Source organism: Lipophrys pholis (genome assembly GCF_963383615.2).
Source record: "Lipophrys pholis genome assembly, chromosome: 13".
In the NCBI taxonomy this organism is placed as follows: Eukaryota; Metazoa; Chordata; class Actinopteri; order Blenniiformes; family Blenniidae; genus Lipophrys; species Lipophrys pholis.
Window position 1 is genome coordinate 10,045,167 of NC_137632.1, and position 14,283 is coordinate 10,059,449.

The 14,283-nt window shown below is 41.9% G+C and overlaps 2 protein-coding genes across 6 annotated transcripts; both read left to right on the forward strand.

Moving 5' to 3' along the window:
• Positions 1 to 1,033: 1,033 nt before the first annotated feature.
• On the forward strand, positions 1,034 to 5,301 carry cfap91 (cilia and flagella associated protein 91; the record flags this gene model as incomplete). Its single annotated transcript, XM_080478177.1, has 17 exons — positions 1,034 to 1,112; positions 1,184 to 1,260; positions 1,459 to 1,607; positions 1,732 to 1,812; positions 1,973 to 1,992; positions 2,154 to 2,306; positions 2,451 to 2,628; positions 2,950 to 3,107; positions 3,218 to 3,376; positions 3,466 to 3,578; positions 3,648 to 3,761; positions 3,836 to 3,907; positions 4,002 to 4,148; positions 4,237 to 4,458; positions 4,571 to 4,719; positions 4,805 to 4,896; positions 5,096 to 5,301. The coding sequence occupies 17 exons, from the start codon at positions 1,034 to 1,036 to the stop codon at positions 5,299 to 5,301; spliced, it is 2,169 nt and encodes a 722-aa protein (XP_080334303.1).
• A 2,210-nt stretch (positions 5,302 to 7,511) lies between these two features.
• nr1i2 (nuclear receptor subfamily 1, group I, member 2) lies at positions 7,512 to 13,559 on the forward strand. Of its 5 annotated transcripts, none has more exons than XM_080478457.1 (9): positions 7,512 to 7,789; positions 8,112 to 8,314; positions 9,254 to 9,384; positions 9,620 to 9,789; positions 9,868 to 9,980; positions 10,086 to 10,231; positions 11,908 to 12,024; positions 12,144 to 12,249; positions 12,331 to 13,558. In XM_080478457.1, exons 2-9 carry the CDS (start codon positions 8,118 to 8,120, stop codon positions 12,473 to 12,475), a joined length of 1,125 nt encoding a protein of 374 aa, XP_080334583.1. In that variant the 5' UTR covers positions 7,512 to 7,789; positions 8,112 to 8,117; the 3' UTR covers positions 12,476 to 13,558. The 5 variants fall into 5 exon arrangements, with proteins under 5 accessions (XP_080334583.1, XP_080334584.1, XP_080334581.1 ...); XM_080478458.1 differs by having other exon boundaries at positions 7,531 to 7,778; XM_080478455.1 differs by having other exon boundaries at positions 7,537 to 7,742; positions 8,069 to 8,314; positions 12,331 to 13,559.
• Positions 13,560 to 14,283: the final 724 nt, after the last annotated feature.

Genomic DNA, 14,283 nt, shown 5'->3' on the forward strand with positions numbered 1-14,283 from the left:
CACAGATTACTATACAATTTATTTTAATTGTTTCAGGTAGTGGTTACTTAGAGTATTATTGTCTGATCGGACATCGTTTGTACTTGGTATGGAATTGGGAAGAAAATCTGTCGTGTGCATGATAGCATCAGTTTCCTGTTGATTGTAAGGGGTCTTTTGACAATCAGGTCAGTAATTCAACGAAGGCCAAGGATTTCTTTATTTTCTTGTAATTTTGTGGACGTTTCAAAGAGGTTGTAGATTGCAGGTTTCTAGTCAGATGACTTGGGAATCTGGTCATCTGGAAATCTTTATGGCACTTTAAAAGTGATCGCAGTTGGATGATGCATGAGTCAGCAGATAGAACCCAGTGGGCCTTTCATTTCCATGACAGCTTCTACCGACTACTTCACATATGCATTTTCTTCCTGAAATGCAAACCTCTAGTTTTTATAGCACTTTAAAGAACAAAGTGATTTACAGTAAAAACACACAAACAAAAAACGCAGATGAGACAGAGGAGACAATCAATCATTAAAGTATTCGTTATTGTGAAAGATAAAGAAGAATTAAAAACGAACCGACAGTGACCCCTGGCGGCATCAATAGCATACGACAGTATAAAAATAGTTGACATATTTTGTATCCACAAAAGTCGAACAAAGAAAATGGACACAGAAATGTGCTACTCCATAGAAATTGAGTATTCATCACACATGAGCAGTGATATTGTTTAATTACCTACATTACAGTAAATATTTAATTAGTTTAACATGTTTAATTGCAAGCTATCAAAAAAAGGAAACAACAGTACGTTCATATTCTGCTGAAACATTTTTTTTGTAACCCAGAATAATAACTTTATAACCACTGTATAATCAGCATAAATAGTTTTTGTTTTCATAGTATCGGCCAGTTTCCGAACGGTAAAGTGTTAATCTTTTATCCTGCGTCCCTGAACGCACCACCACGCTGCGCTTCCCTCTTCCGCTCGATCAGTTGACCGTCTCCATGGTTACAGTGTCACGTCGACTCCATCAAGAAACAGTAAAAAATGAGCACCGTCAGCATCACCAAGAAACGCGGTGCCGGTAAGGTCGTGAGGCAGGAGCGCGTGTACGACTACTTATATGGTGAGTGAGTCGAAGTGATGCCAAGATGTTTGAACACGCGGCGCCATTGACTGAAGTGTTTTCCTCCACAGACCCCGTGTGCACTCTGTCATCTCAGAAAGACCATGCCAGGGCCACTGTCAAAGCCTATGGCTCCAACAACAGGGTCGTAAGTTGTGTCTCAGACACAAGATGAAATTAGATGGTGAAAACTAACTTATTTGTAAACTTTAAAATATGGAAATGTAAAGTGAAGCGGGCAATTGCTGTGAACAGAATATGGGTCTATGTTTTCCACTTTGTATTTACCTTTTAATGTCAAATGTGAAATGCACTTTCCAATATACACTGTCTTTGTGTGGATCAGAGGAGAGTGCCCGAGTTTGCGTCGATGTTTAGTGACAGCCCACGCTACACCATTAAACTGGACCCTGCAGGTCCGGTACCGGCCTACAGGGATCATCACTGCAGAGTCCATCAGGAACAGCGCCAAGAGGCCCTGCAGCAGCTGGCTGGGTAACACAGCATGCACCAGCAGCAACTTCTTTTGTATTACAAGAATAAACTGTATTCTAGTTTAAAATGTGATCCTGTGTTCAGCTTATTTGCCAGTTTGTGAGTGTCCTTGTTCTCTTGACAGGGTTTTTCCAAATGCTCAGTCGTGGCAGAAAGAGAACGAGTGCCGAGTGACCGGATCAGACTACTGGAAATATTACAAACGGTTTGATTTACCAGTGTTCAGTCTAATGCTATAATGCTGTGTTGTATTACTTGACTACTGCTGTTTGGCAAGCAAACCTTCGCTGCCTCAGACATGATTTTTAATTTCAATTTTGGTTTTGAGACCATCTTTGATGTTAATTATCCATCTTTTGTCGTAGCCCGCTGAATCCCCTGGGACGTCAGTTTCTTCCAGATGGGTTTTTTGCATTGCCAAAGTAAGAGCTACTGATTCTTCAAAATCCCAAACAATTCCTTTGGAGCCCCTTTATGTTTTTTTGGGGGGGGGAAGCAATAATATCTTCTTTAATCCCTTTAGAGAACCCTTCATAACTGGTGCAGGACATGCTGAGGAGCAGCCGAGCCATGTCACAGTGGGGGTACAAACAGACTACAGGGAGAGTGAGACACAGACGGATCCTTACAGCCCTGAGTATGTGGTGCAGCCTGGGACCAGTCCCTCAGAACTCCTGCAACTGGCAGCTTTGACTTGGGGTACAACAAACCTTCAAATCGTCCCCTGTTTCAAACTGGGGTGTATATTGTTAAAGCGATACGTCTCCAGTCTTATTCCTGGTTAAATAAAGATGTCCACCCGTACGTTTATGTATATTTGATCATCATAACGACTGTTTCCAGGTCATGGTCTTCCCGCCGGTCTAGCAGAGGTAGAACTGATAGAGAGGCTTCGGGCCAAACGTGTTTGGGAGGCCAGCCTTCCCCCACTGAACGACCCGAGCCAGGTGAAAAAGAGATGGCGTATGATCGAGGAGATGGAGGCCAAGGAGTGGACGTACAGGAATGGGGAAATCCAGACGTGAGTGGAGACACACTTTGATCACATCGTATGAGCGTCAGGCTGAGCTTGAACTGGTGAACATGTTAGAGTTTCATGTGTGAATAAAATGATTTAAGGTGAACCTCTTTAGTAAAGCAATCCAAAGAACCCCTCCACTGAGCAGGAATACTGGATGAAATGATGAACCATTTTTAAACATTTGCAAAGAGCAAAGAGTCCTGTCCTACATCCCAAAACTAAACTTCTAACTAAACCAAGGCTGTTATATGTATTATGATGAATACACCAATGTTTGTACAGCGCACACATTTTTTAATTTTCTACTAATTTGCTTGGCAGTTTGCAGGATGCTCGTCTTGCTGTGCTGAAGGAGCTGCTGAGGGAGAGAGCTGAGGCTCAAAGCGACTTCTCAGAGTCCAGAGCGATGCAGACGTTTTTGACGCTCCAAAAGGAAATGGAGGCGAGGCAACAGAAAGCCCACAGTGACTACATGAGGTGTAAGACGATCACATCCTTCTTCTGGCAGAATATTCGGATCATACATGTGCAGTTTGAGTTTATCTCTTTTTATTCATCCCTGGTTTATTTATTTTTTCCCCCCCTAAAGCATTGAGAAAGCTGGAAGCCAAGAGGAAAAATGTGGACAGGAGGTTTGTACCACATGGACTTATCAGAGATTGTCCGGCCTATGTTCCTAAGATCCGCAGGGATGGATTCAACAACCAAAAGATCAAAACGTTTGGAAGCCACTTAGACACATATGAAGGTCAGCATCTAGATTTAATTTCTTTCTAAGACACACAAACAGCATCACTTCACTGTTAAGTTCATGTTTGAGCTCGATGTGAACAACAGGGCTGCAGGAGGTGGAAGCAGGATTAAATGCCTCCGAAACACCAAACAGGCCTAAACCCAAAGTCAGCCAGCCTCCCGTGCCCGGTTCTCTGGACCTCATGAGGAAATACCAGGTGAAATAGGAGAGACGAACATATAACCAATGTTTTGCATGAAGTTTTCTGATCAACATGCGTCCGCAGGACTGGATCGAGGAGCCGAACAAGAGACAACCAGAGAGACAGTTGAAGCTTCTGGTCAAAAAGGAGAAGCCAGTTCCTCGTCCGGCCACTCCCAGTGTGGAGCGGCCACCCGAGGTCAGCTCATTGCTCTCGCTTGTGGTCACGTATACCGTATTGAAGGTGTATTCAGTAACAGCTGTTCTCTGCAGGGGGACGAGGACACAGAGCTCGCCGTCATTCACTTGCAGAAGCTGCTCAGAGGAAGAAGTTCTCAGTTTGAGGTGTGGACATCTCTGGTTACCTGCATCACTGTTATGTTACTGTAAAGACTTCTCTTTTCACTTTTCTCTGTCTCTCTGTTCGTCGTTACGATAGATGTTTAAAGGTAAAGAAAACCACATGGACCTCATCGAGGAGCAGAGGACTGTCCACGGCCTGCAGGCCGATGAGCAGAAGCTCCTGGAGGCTGAAAAAGAGCTTGTGCTGACACTGAAAAGACAGAGTGACGAACAAAGTCTCAAGGTGAAACACACAGACCACACTGGCTTTTTTAAAAAAAAATTTATACATATTTCAAACGATCCCTCCCGCTGCTCTGTCTGTCCTGCAGATCGCTCAAGCGCATGCGTCTCAAGCTGGAGTTGTGGGCACAGAGCTCGAGCAGCTGTTCGACACCATGTCCAAGGAACTGATCCGTCTCCAGGAGGAGCGAAGGGTTCATGCCATCGTGATGCTGGCTGAGAGAGACCGCCGCTTACGTGAGGCTGAGGAAAGTGGACGGAGACAGGTGGAGGAGCGCCGACGCCGAGAAGAAGATGAGGTCTTCAGACAAGTGCGTCCATACGTAACTCTTCTGTTTTGAGAGGGGAAATAAGATGACGGATTGAGGTGCAGCATAATGCAGCCGTGCAGGTTGTCACCTTGTGTGTAACGTCCCCACACAGGTGGTGCAGGTACACCAGCAAACTGTGGACCTGTATTTGGAGGACGTCATCCTAGCAACCATCGACGAAGAAGCCGGCCAGCAGGCCAGGGAGGAGATCCACAGGAAGATGAGGGAAGTCAATGATATCGCTTACGCCATGGAGGAAAGGTAACGCAGCGTCTGCTGATGCGTCGTATTGAGCGATTCAAACCTCAGGACCTTCCCTCGACATAGTTTTGTGTGTCATCGTCAGCCGCAGCGATCTTCAGTCGGAGGAGATCGTGTCCGAGTTGATGTACAGTTTTCTCATCCCTGAGATGGAGAAGATAAACGTCAAGAAAAGAGGTGTGATTCTTTGAACACTATTAATAGAGAGTACTTTATTTAAAAACATTTTTAAGTTAAATATTTAGCACTTTCATCAAAACACACAAAATTCTTACCAAAGCATTCTGAGCCACTTGCAACAGTGAGACATGAGAAGAAAAAAGAAGGTGGTGTTTCCCTCTCTGGTCTAACCCTTCTGCTGTCACTTCTTCTCCAGTGCACCAGAAGCAGCGGCCACACTTGCAGGCAACTCGCAGCGTCATCCAGCAGACTGCACAGCCGTCCCAGATGCAGCCCGGTACTCTGCAGGCCCCAGAGCCTGACCGGCCCTCTGACAGAGCCTCGCGACAACTCCTGGAGGAGATGTTGAACCCGGCAGGGCAGGAGAAAGAAGCCGAGCAGCGTCACACGAACGCAGAGTGAATATAGGCCTCGGATAAAAGTCTTGTTCCTGCTCATTAATCATTCTTAAAAGTTGTCAAGACTTTCAATTTTGGGGCTGATTGTTAAGTTTGATTCTTTATGGCAGCAGAATTATAAGCATTTGATAAAAGGACAACTTGAAATATAACAGCGCATAAACTTCCCGTCACTTCCTGAGGAGATTCTACACATTTGCAGAAATCTTTGACATTTCAATAAATCCTCTCCTCATAAAGTGAGTCTAATTTTGTCCAAGATTACCTGGACATTAACGAACAGGGCATTTATTCAAACAGTATGATGTGTTCTTGCTTGTATAAAATAATAAATTAAATAAATAAAAATCTCCTTCTGCGTGAAGTGGTATTCTCGATTTCATCACTAGAGGGCAGAATAACACCAAATAAACCCAGAAGGAACATGGTCAATTTCCACTTCATCACTCAGCAGGGGGTTTTGAGAGTGAAGCCACACTTCAGAAGGGTTATAAAGAAATTAGAAGAATTCTGCATTCCTGATAAGTTTTATCCGCTGCAACACACGAAAGCATGTGCAAAGACTGTATTTCTCACTTATAACACTCATTTTGGTCTTTATGAAGAATTGGCAACTCCAGCGTAGAAGTCAAAGTGTAGCAAGGGAGTGAACAAAAACTATTTTAACAAGGAAAATAAGATCAAACTTATGTAAAGTTTTACCAAAGTCACTTCAATTATCAAACGAATCTCGATGGTTATATTACTATGTTACATCTAAAGTAACAACAGCGTGTGTTTGTGCCCTGTTTGTTTATTTGTTTGTTTATTTGTTACACTTGGAGAGAAACAACATTCACTCAAAGCTAAAAGGAAATGACTAAAATAGTCTTTGAATTTATATGGTTTCTGTGTGTTGAGTTTACATTAATTCCATTGTTTTCAATGAATAAATATACATTACAAGCTTCAGTCTTAAGAAGAAAAAAAATGCAATTAATCGCAATTAATTACAGAAAAATGCACGATTAATTTATTTTTTTAAAGTTGGTTTTTCCTCTCAAATTATATTTCTTTTTATAAATGAAAATCAGACATATTCATAGGTATCAAACATGAGTTTGTTTTCATTTCTGAAACCTTAAAATACAATATTTTGCTGATGAAGTCGCCATAGCTTTTTTTTTTGGTTTTTTAAATATACAGCACAAGAACACTAGTCGTTGTGCATTTTTGTTTTAAAATGCTTCGTCAAAGAATGCTCTGCATTGAGCCATGAATTTTGTCCTTCAAAAAAATGGAAAAGGAAAGTGACATGACTGAAATTTAAAGCGACGGCTGTTAAAAGAAGACCAGACCTCTCCATGGGTGGCAGAAGAGAGTTTCATGGGACCAAAGCAGCAGGAAGAATAAAAAGTCATCAGAGGGATTCCTTTTCCTCGCAGGATTTAATCATTTTGTTGCCTGATAATAAATCCTGACAAACAATTAAATGATGATTAAAACCTTTTATTATTTTTGCAAAAACTTGCTTTTTCTTTGCAAAATTATTGTCGGATAAATGTAGTCAGGACACGTAAGAAATATAAAACATTCCCACGCAGCCCCTGTGGGCTAAACTTCTAAACTTTCAGAACACGAATTGCAAAGAAAGCAAATTATGTAGTCCGGATACAAAAAAGTATTTTTAAAATTATTTGTGTCGTAATATATTGCGGTCGTCATCGATTTTTTGAGAGCCATTCAAACATAGAAATATTGTTGAACAGCAGAAAATTATAGAAAAGATTCCCAGGGAGTCAATCCATCATTGTGTTTGGGTGAGCCACCTCAGAGGATTATAGGAAATGACAAGCACCTCGCCCCTAATTCTTCATTTCACCCATCGCTGACCAGAGGGACCCTTCTTCTCAGAACACTCGACTAGAGATTATTGAAGAGATTAGCAGGACGGAGAGTTTAAATCTGCTTTTGAGAAAGAAAAGGCAAATTAAACTCAATGGAAAACCTCCATTAAGGAATAATAGAGTTGACATACAGTATATCTCACTGATCAACTCGCAGGACGACTTTTAAAACACCTCATTTGCACTGTACTGACCCCTCATGACACCCGGCGCCACGCCAGAGTCATTGTTCCGCAGAGTTATGATCTGTCTTGTTCTTTTCCACTGTGCCAACAAAGGCTTGTGTCTGTGTTGTCACTGTGGGAGGAGCTGGACTGTTTCCTTTCCCATTTCACAGAGCTGCAGGTGAGGACACATGCAGCCTCCTCGCTGATAGAGAACAGAATCCAGCACACCAGCTGCTGCGACACCTTGCTCTTTTCACCGCTCGTCATCTGTTTTGACCTCTTCTCATCTGCTCTCACCTGTTGGTCCGGCTCACCTGGGTTCATGTGCTCAGCAGCCGTTTGGACATCTGGAATCAGCCCCTGAGGGAAAGTCTATTGATCTTCACCTTCTGGTGGGTGGAAACTCAACCTTTAACTGAGAAAGAGAGGTGTGCTGAAAGTAGGTGTTTTGAATGTTTTTATATACAGAAAAAATATAATGTATAATTTTATAGCCCCACTGATTGTTCATCCTATCATCATGGAGTCAGTTTGGGATTACATGAAGAGACTTTCAGATTTACCTCAATGCTGTTTTGGGTGCAAAAGGTGGTCACACTAAATACTGACTTATCTTATGTTTTATATTCTATATGAAAGAGAAATCATAAACAGATGGTCTGCTGTTTGACATTAACAAATATTGGTACAGAAAACTTAAACGGGCAAAATATTCAAGTCTGAAGGTAGAGCACCTTCAGGACGAACTGAAACCTCCCCAGGTGAACATGAACAACGAAGACGCTGTGGAGGAGTTCCTCTTTCCGTGGATCACATTGCAAGACGAAGAGGATGATGGCGAGGATGAGGAGGGGGAAAAGGTAACAGACGAAGAGGAGCCTAAAGTCTGTGGCGTGTGCGGGGATCTGGCCCGGGGTTACCACTTCAACGCTTTGACGTGCGAAGGCTGCAAGAGCTTCTTCAGGTCAGTCGCACACAAAATATAATCTAGAAAACATTGAAAATGTTTTGAAATGTGTTTTTAATTTCTTTTTAATTTCTTATCAACGTTGTGTGTGTTCAGTGCTGCTTTTCAGATGGCCGGAATAATGATTAAACTCAGACTGTGCATTGATTACTGCTGCACGTCCACAAACCAGTGAGCGTCTTAGATGAGTTTCTCTGAATGATTCTTCACAACAAAACTTTGATTTGAGAGAATCTTTTAATCTGGTAAAAAGCAGCCGTATTGATGTTTTCTCTAAAGCAGTCCTTTTTTATATAAATCTCACTTGTGTTTGTAGAACTTGATCCTGCTACAAGCTTTAATGAAAATTGAATTTGAGCTGTAACATGTTTGCAGAACCACTCAATAGAGAGTTTATGGGATGCGAGTCTTCAAGGGAGTGTGAGATTAGAGGACATTGTTGAAAAATTCATCGAGCAACTTTGGTGGGATCCCCATCGATTCTGCTTTTTCTTTAGAGTCTGCAGAAGCAACATTTCCTTTGTCTCTGTTGTTGATGTCCACGTTATTGTCTGAACGCCTCCTTTGTCTCTGTGGTCTGTTTCATCGCTCTTTGATGTCAGTCCTACTCTGGTGGTCTCTCTGAAGGGACAAATGAAGGGGTCTTAGTACACACCCCTGAGGCTTGCCTGTGTGAAGGAGGAGTATGGATGATGCGCGGTGTCCCATACTGACCCTCTGTGGTGTCTTGTTTGTTTGTTTTTTCTCCAGGAAGTCCACAGTCTAAACCCAGATCAAGTTTCTGTTCTCATGTTTCACAGTTATATTAGTATCAAGTTAGTGCAGCTTTAAATGCAATGCAGTCGTATTCAAAAATTTAATTAATCACTTCTCATCATATAAGTTAGTTATTTTATTATTTTATTATCTGTTATTTTTGTTGTTCTTCTTCTTCAGACGTGTCGTCAAGAGGTCCACTCAGCTCCGCTGTCCACTCCTAAATAATTGCACCATAACAAAAAACAGCCGCCGGTCGTGTCAAGCGTGCCGCTTTCATAAATGCCAGGCCATCGGCATGCGTGGAGAGAGTAAGTCACATCCAGATCCGACAGGGACGTGTTGTTTTGCATATGTTTTCAAATCAAACTGGCCAGAAAGGAATATGAAAGGAATTCTGATGCGCTGATAGTTTTGTCGATGTAATTATTATATGTGTATGTTGAAATGTTTTAATAATTTTGTCTATTATTTGTTTTGAGACTTCACTTTCCGTCCTTTTCTTTCTGGGACAGTCAGTAAACTTTATTTTGTGCGCCGGTACAGTGGTCATGTCAGAGGAACAGATATTGGAGCGGAGGATCCGTGTCCAGGAGAAGAGGATGCAAAGTGCAGCATCACAGCTTTCATCTCGGCAGGAGGAGATGATACAGGAGCTGCTGTGCGGCCACCGCAGCACATTTGATCCAACGTTTTCCTGCCTCAGAGGCTTCAAGGTGTGTGATTGACCGCCTGCACGAGGACGGGTTCATCATGTCCGCTGTCTTAACCTCATCTCGCTTCTGTTTTTGCAGTCTATAGACAGAAACATGCACGAGATAATCAAATCCAGTATTGAGCCCTTTGACCTCACGACATACATGATCCAGGACATCATTAGGTTCTCTAAAAGCTTTCGGGCTTTCCGGTAAATGTGTGACTTGTGTGTCAATTGTTTGTTTTTTTTGTTTTAATTTGTTCTTTTTGCCTTGCAAGAATCTGGCGTGTCTCATATCAGGTTGCTCTTTTCCAGGTCTCTAAACATGGGGGACCAAATCTCACTGCTCAAGGGAGCCACGTTTGAAATCATGCAGATCCGCTTTAACATGGTTTTCAACACAAGAGCAAACAACTGGATATGTGGAAATATGACATATTGCCTTGGTGACGCAGTACGAGGTGAGAAAAATCACACAAACACGACAGCCTGGATGACTGAATGTCTGTTTTTTTAATTGTTATACTTTAATTATATAAATGCAAGATTAACTATAGTTAAGGTTAACTGCAGCGCCAGGTAAAATCATTTTTGTGGCAAAGACAATTGTTCTTTTGGTCAAGAAAGTTGCAGCCCTCCGGACTCTGCTACTGTACATCTCTTTGGAAATATACAATTTAGTGACTTTTCTTATGTTGGTTGTCACTCAAGGGCAAGTGAAGGTCCATAAAAGCCTATTACTGTAATACATCTAGTAGAGGCAGAGAACAGGCAGGGTTTTTAATGCTGTTCCACCGGAAACACAAATATATCCTATATATTCACTATGTCTGTTCGGGTTTGAGGTTGGATTGTCAGTTGACAGTGGATTAATGAAAACTTTTTGATATGAACAAGCTGAATGGGCGAATAAGACAAGATGGCTTGTCAATATGAATAGATAATATACTTAATTTGCAGTCCATCACAGCGACCCACGGACTCTTATTGTTAAGCACAGAGGTGGAATCATATCTTCTGCTTTTTGGAAAACTTCCTGAAAGGGAGATCTGATGTTCATCTTTAAAAAGGCAGACGCGCACCGGGATGACCTGTCTGAGGAATTCATGTCATGCAAAAGTGCAATAAACAAAACCATGGAAGACGTGTGAAGACGCTGTGATTTTCAGATGCAGCACTGCCAGCATGCTGATAATCTAATTCAAATTGGATCTATTAAAAATAAAACATGACCTGGTGACGTCATGAAGCGTCTAAAGTGAAGCCATATCACCTCGGTAGTTTTCACTTCATCTCGCTGCACGTTCAAGCTGTTGACTCATGCTTCAGGCCAGTAATCTCCAAACAGCAAGAGGGAAAGTGGACGTTTTAATCGCTCTGGCAAAAACAATCACGTCCAAGACGACCCGACAAATGTCTAAGGGGGTTGACATCGGGACAGCCGTCATGTCGGCGGTACGCGGATCTGAAAGCAAGAGTCAACAGCAACAAAACAAAATAAAAATTCAGAGAAGATTTGCTGATAGACGCAATCCACATACTTTGAGATGTTCTGCGCTGTCGTTCACCTCTTATCAGAGCTGTAACGTGACTCCTGCAGGAAGACATCACAATGTTGTCGAACTGGCCTCGTGCGTTCAAAGATTAATCGCGGTCATCACCGTTCACATAATCACCGTCTTCTCCAACCTTTTGGTTTGCAGACAGCCCGCAGTCTCCGGCTGAAAACGTATCAGATCGCGTTCACACACCCTCTCAGGAATAAAACCGATTATTTCATGGCCCTAAAAACTGAAGCCATGATAGTCATCTTAACATAATGGCCCTTGAAGCAAATCACTACCATGTCCCATGAATTTACTTTGGGAAATGAGAAAAGAAATTAAGGCAAGTGGTGCAATCCCGTGTAAATACACAATCCAGAGATGTGGGTAGACGACATTTCTAGTTTGTGTTCAGAAATATCTCTGTCAGTTTATTTTGTTTGTATAAACAATTTGTAGAAAACAGTACAATGGAGTAAGAAAGAGTATGTAAAATTTCTGCAGCGACCTCCTCATTGCTGCTTGACTGATCCTCCAATATCTAGTTTTTACAATCCTGTCAAGTCACTGACCCGGTTTGCGTTGTGTTTTAGCGGGTTTCCAGCCACTCCTTCTGGAGCCTCTGCTTAAATTACACCGAACACTGCGGCGACTGGACCTGCACGAGGAGGAGTATGTGCTCATCCAAGCCATGTCGTTGTTTTCTCCCGGTAAAAGCCGATGTTCTATCCAAGTCACAGTCAAGGACATGTTTATGAAATGAATTACGCCAACAAATCTGCAAACCTTAAATAGTTTCCATTTGAATTGAAGTGAAGTGACTTTCCAGATCGCTCTGGGGTGCTTCAACACAGCGTGGTCGACCGGATTCAGGAGAACCTGGCGCTCACCCTGAAAGCCTGGATTGACTGCAAGAGAACGGATCCAGAAAAGCAGTGAGTGAAAACTTCAATCTCCTTCGATCCATGGAGACGAAAGCTGACAGATATGTCTCTTTGTTTCCGGTGTTATTTCAGCTTACTGTACCCCAAAGTGATCGCCTGCTTCACAGAGATGAGGACGATGACTGAGGACTACAGCAAACAGATCCTGCAGATCCAGGACATGCAGCCTGACGCCATTTCACCTCTCATCATGGAGGTGGTCAGTAAAGACGACTAGAGCCGTCCACCCTCCGTGGACAGTAAAAGGAAAGCAGCTGTGTTCTCTTCCTGTGCGCCCCTTGTAGTTTTCACAGAACGAAATAGAAAACAAACATTTGTTTTTCATTTTCAGTGTTCTTGCGTTTTAGAAACTTCTTAAGCTCACAGGGTTGATACTCAAATATAAGGTATTTTTGTAATATTTCATCAACTAAAGCATATCGTCATCCTACTATGGCTGTCAATGTAACTCAGGCGTGTCAAATATATTCAGGTTCAGGGGCCACAGAGTGCAATTTCACCTTGAATTGGCCTTTTTTTTTTGTCCATGGCCTTGACAACCCTGATGCAGAGTGTAGACTACAAACAGTGGTAAACTGACCATAGATCAAGCCCTCAAATTAATGATTTTTCTTCATCTCTTCTTTTGCCATTTTCACCTTAAAGATTTCCACTGTAGATCATCATGTCCCCGCCCCCCCACTGCCTCCACAAAAGGTCAAACTGCTGGTCCCAGGCAGTGTTCACACTGCTCATTTTCCTTTATTAAATAAAGGAAATTTTGTAGATTAATCTAGATTTTTACCAACAAACACTATAAAAGAAAGCCATGTTGGATTATTGAATGCACTGCATGTGGATAATGCAGTGGTATTGATCTCCCTCTCAAAGGATTTCTCCACTCCAATGATCAGTAATGATCATTTGCAATGATTAAGCTCTTCTGAAGCCTGCTGTTCACTGTGTTTGATCTGTTTAGAGGTAATTGGTGTGAGCTGCATTCAAACTTAAGCCTGACTTCAATCGAAGCGCCTCAGCGCGTTTGACATCCACACAAATAGGCCACAATCAAATAAATTACTGCACGTTAAGGTTCATTTCAATTGTACTGAACAAATGGCAACCCAAGAATTAGGCCGCGTTCGTCTGAGCAAAGTTGGAACTGTCATTTGTGTTTGTCATCTGAGAAGACGTTTTTGAAGAAGATAGAAATAAACTGGAAGGTCAGACTATGACGTCTTTTTATGCCAGATTATTTTTTCCATTGTGTGTTCTGATGCTGTTTTAAAATAAAACAACTAAGTTTTGTCTTTTTGTAAGGAAACTGACTAAAGGTGCTTTTAGATTAGTGGAGTGACACATAAAGCTAAATGAGAGCAACAGCGCCATGCTGTGGCCATTCTTATAACATGGACGACCTGAGACAAAAAAAAAAAAGGCAAAGGATATAGAATGTTTCTTGGAAAAAGATATCAATAACCAAGTTTATTATGGTTAGTGGTTGGATGTTGAAAATGTAAAAAGGTTTTCAAAGTGTGGGCTCCTTCAGAGGCTTCCAGCTTCCCTCAAAGTATGCAAAGTGTGCTGCATCTGAAGTACTGAGCAGCTGCAAGGACTCTGGATATGGCTAAATCACTGGTTTAAGGAGCAAACGCACCAAAAGACGAGCAAACGGACACATTTCGTGATCATTTCCAGGCTATCCTACTCTTTATTTAATGCAAATTACAGTACCAGGGAACTATTCCTCGGAGCACGCAGAAGGGGATATTTACAAAGGCGCACATTTAGCATACCTTCACAGAACTAAAGAAAAAGAACAAAAAGAAACAAACAAAAAACAAACAAAAGAAAGAAAAACAAATGAAATAAAAATTTCAGTCACAAACAGAGGCATTCAAGTCATAGTACTGTTATACATGATGTTTTATAGTTTGTTTGTTTTTTTTTATAAGATTTTTCTTTTCTTCAACCCCAGTTGGCATTTTTCACAATTATATATACTAGTAAGCATAGAAATAAATTACTAGTATATATACTTGCCTT

Coding starts and splice junctions, on each gene's coding strand:
- nr1i2 (XM_080478457.1), top strand. CDS start 8,118: ATGAACAACGAAGACGCTGTGGAGGAGTTCCTCTTTCCGTGGATCACA. Junction 9,790..9,867: donor CCTGCCTCAGAGGCTTCAAG/GTGTGTGATTGA, acceptor CTGTTTTTGCAG/TCTATAGACAGAAACATGCA. Junction 12,025..12,143: donor CATGTCGTTGTTTTCTCCCG/GTAAAAGCCGAT, acceptor GTGACTTTCCAG/ATCGCTCTGGGGTGCTTCAA.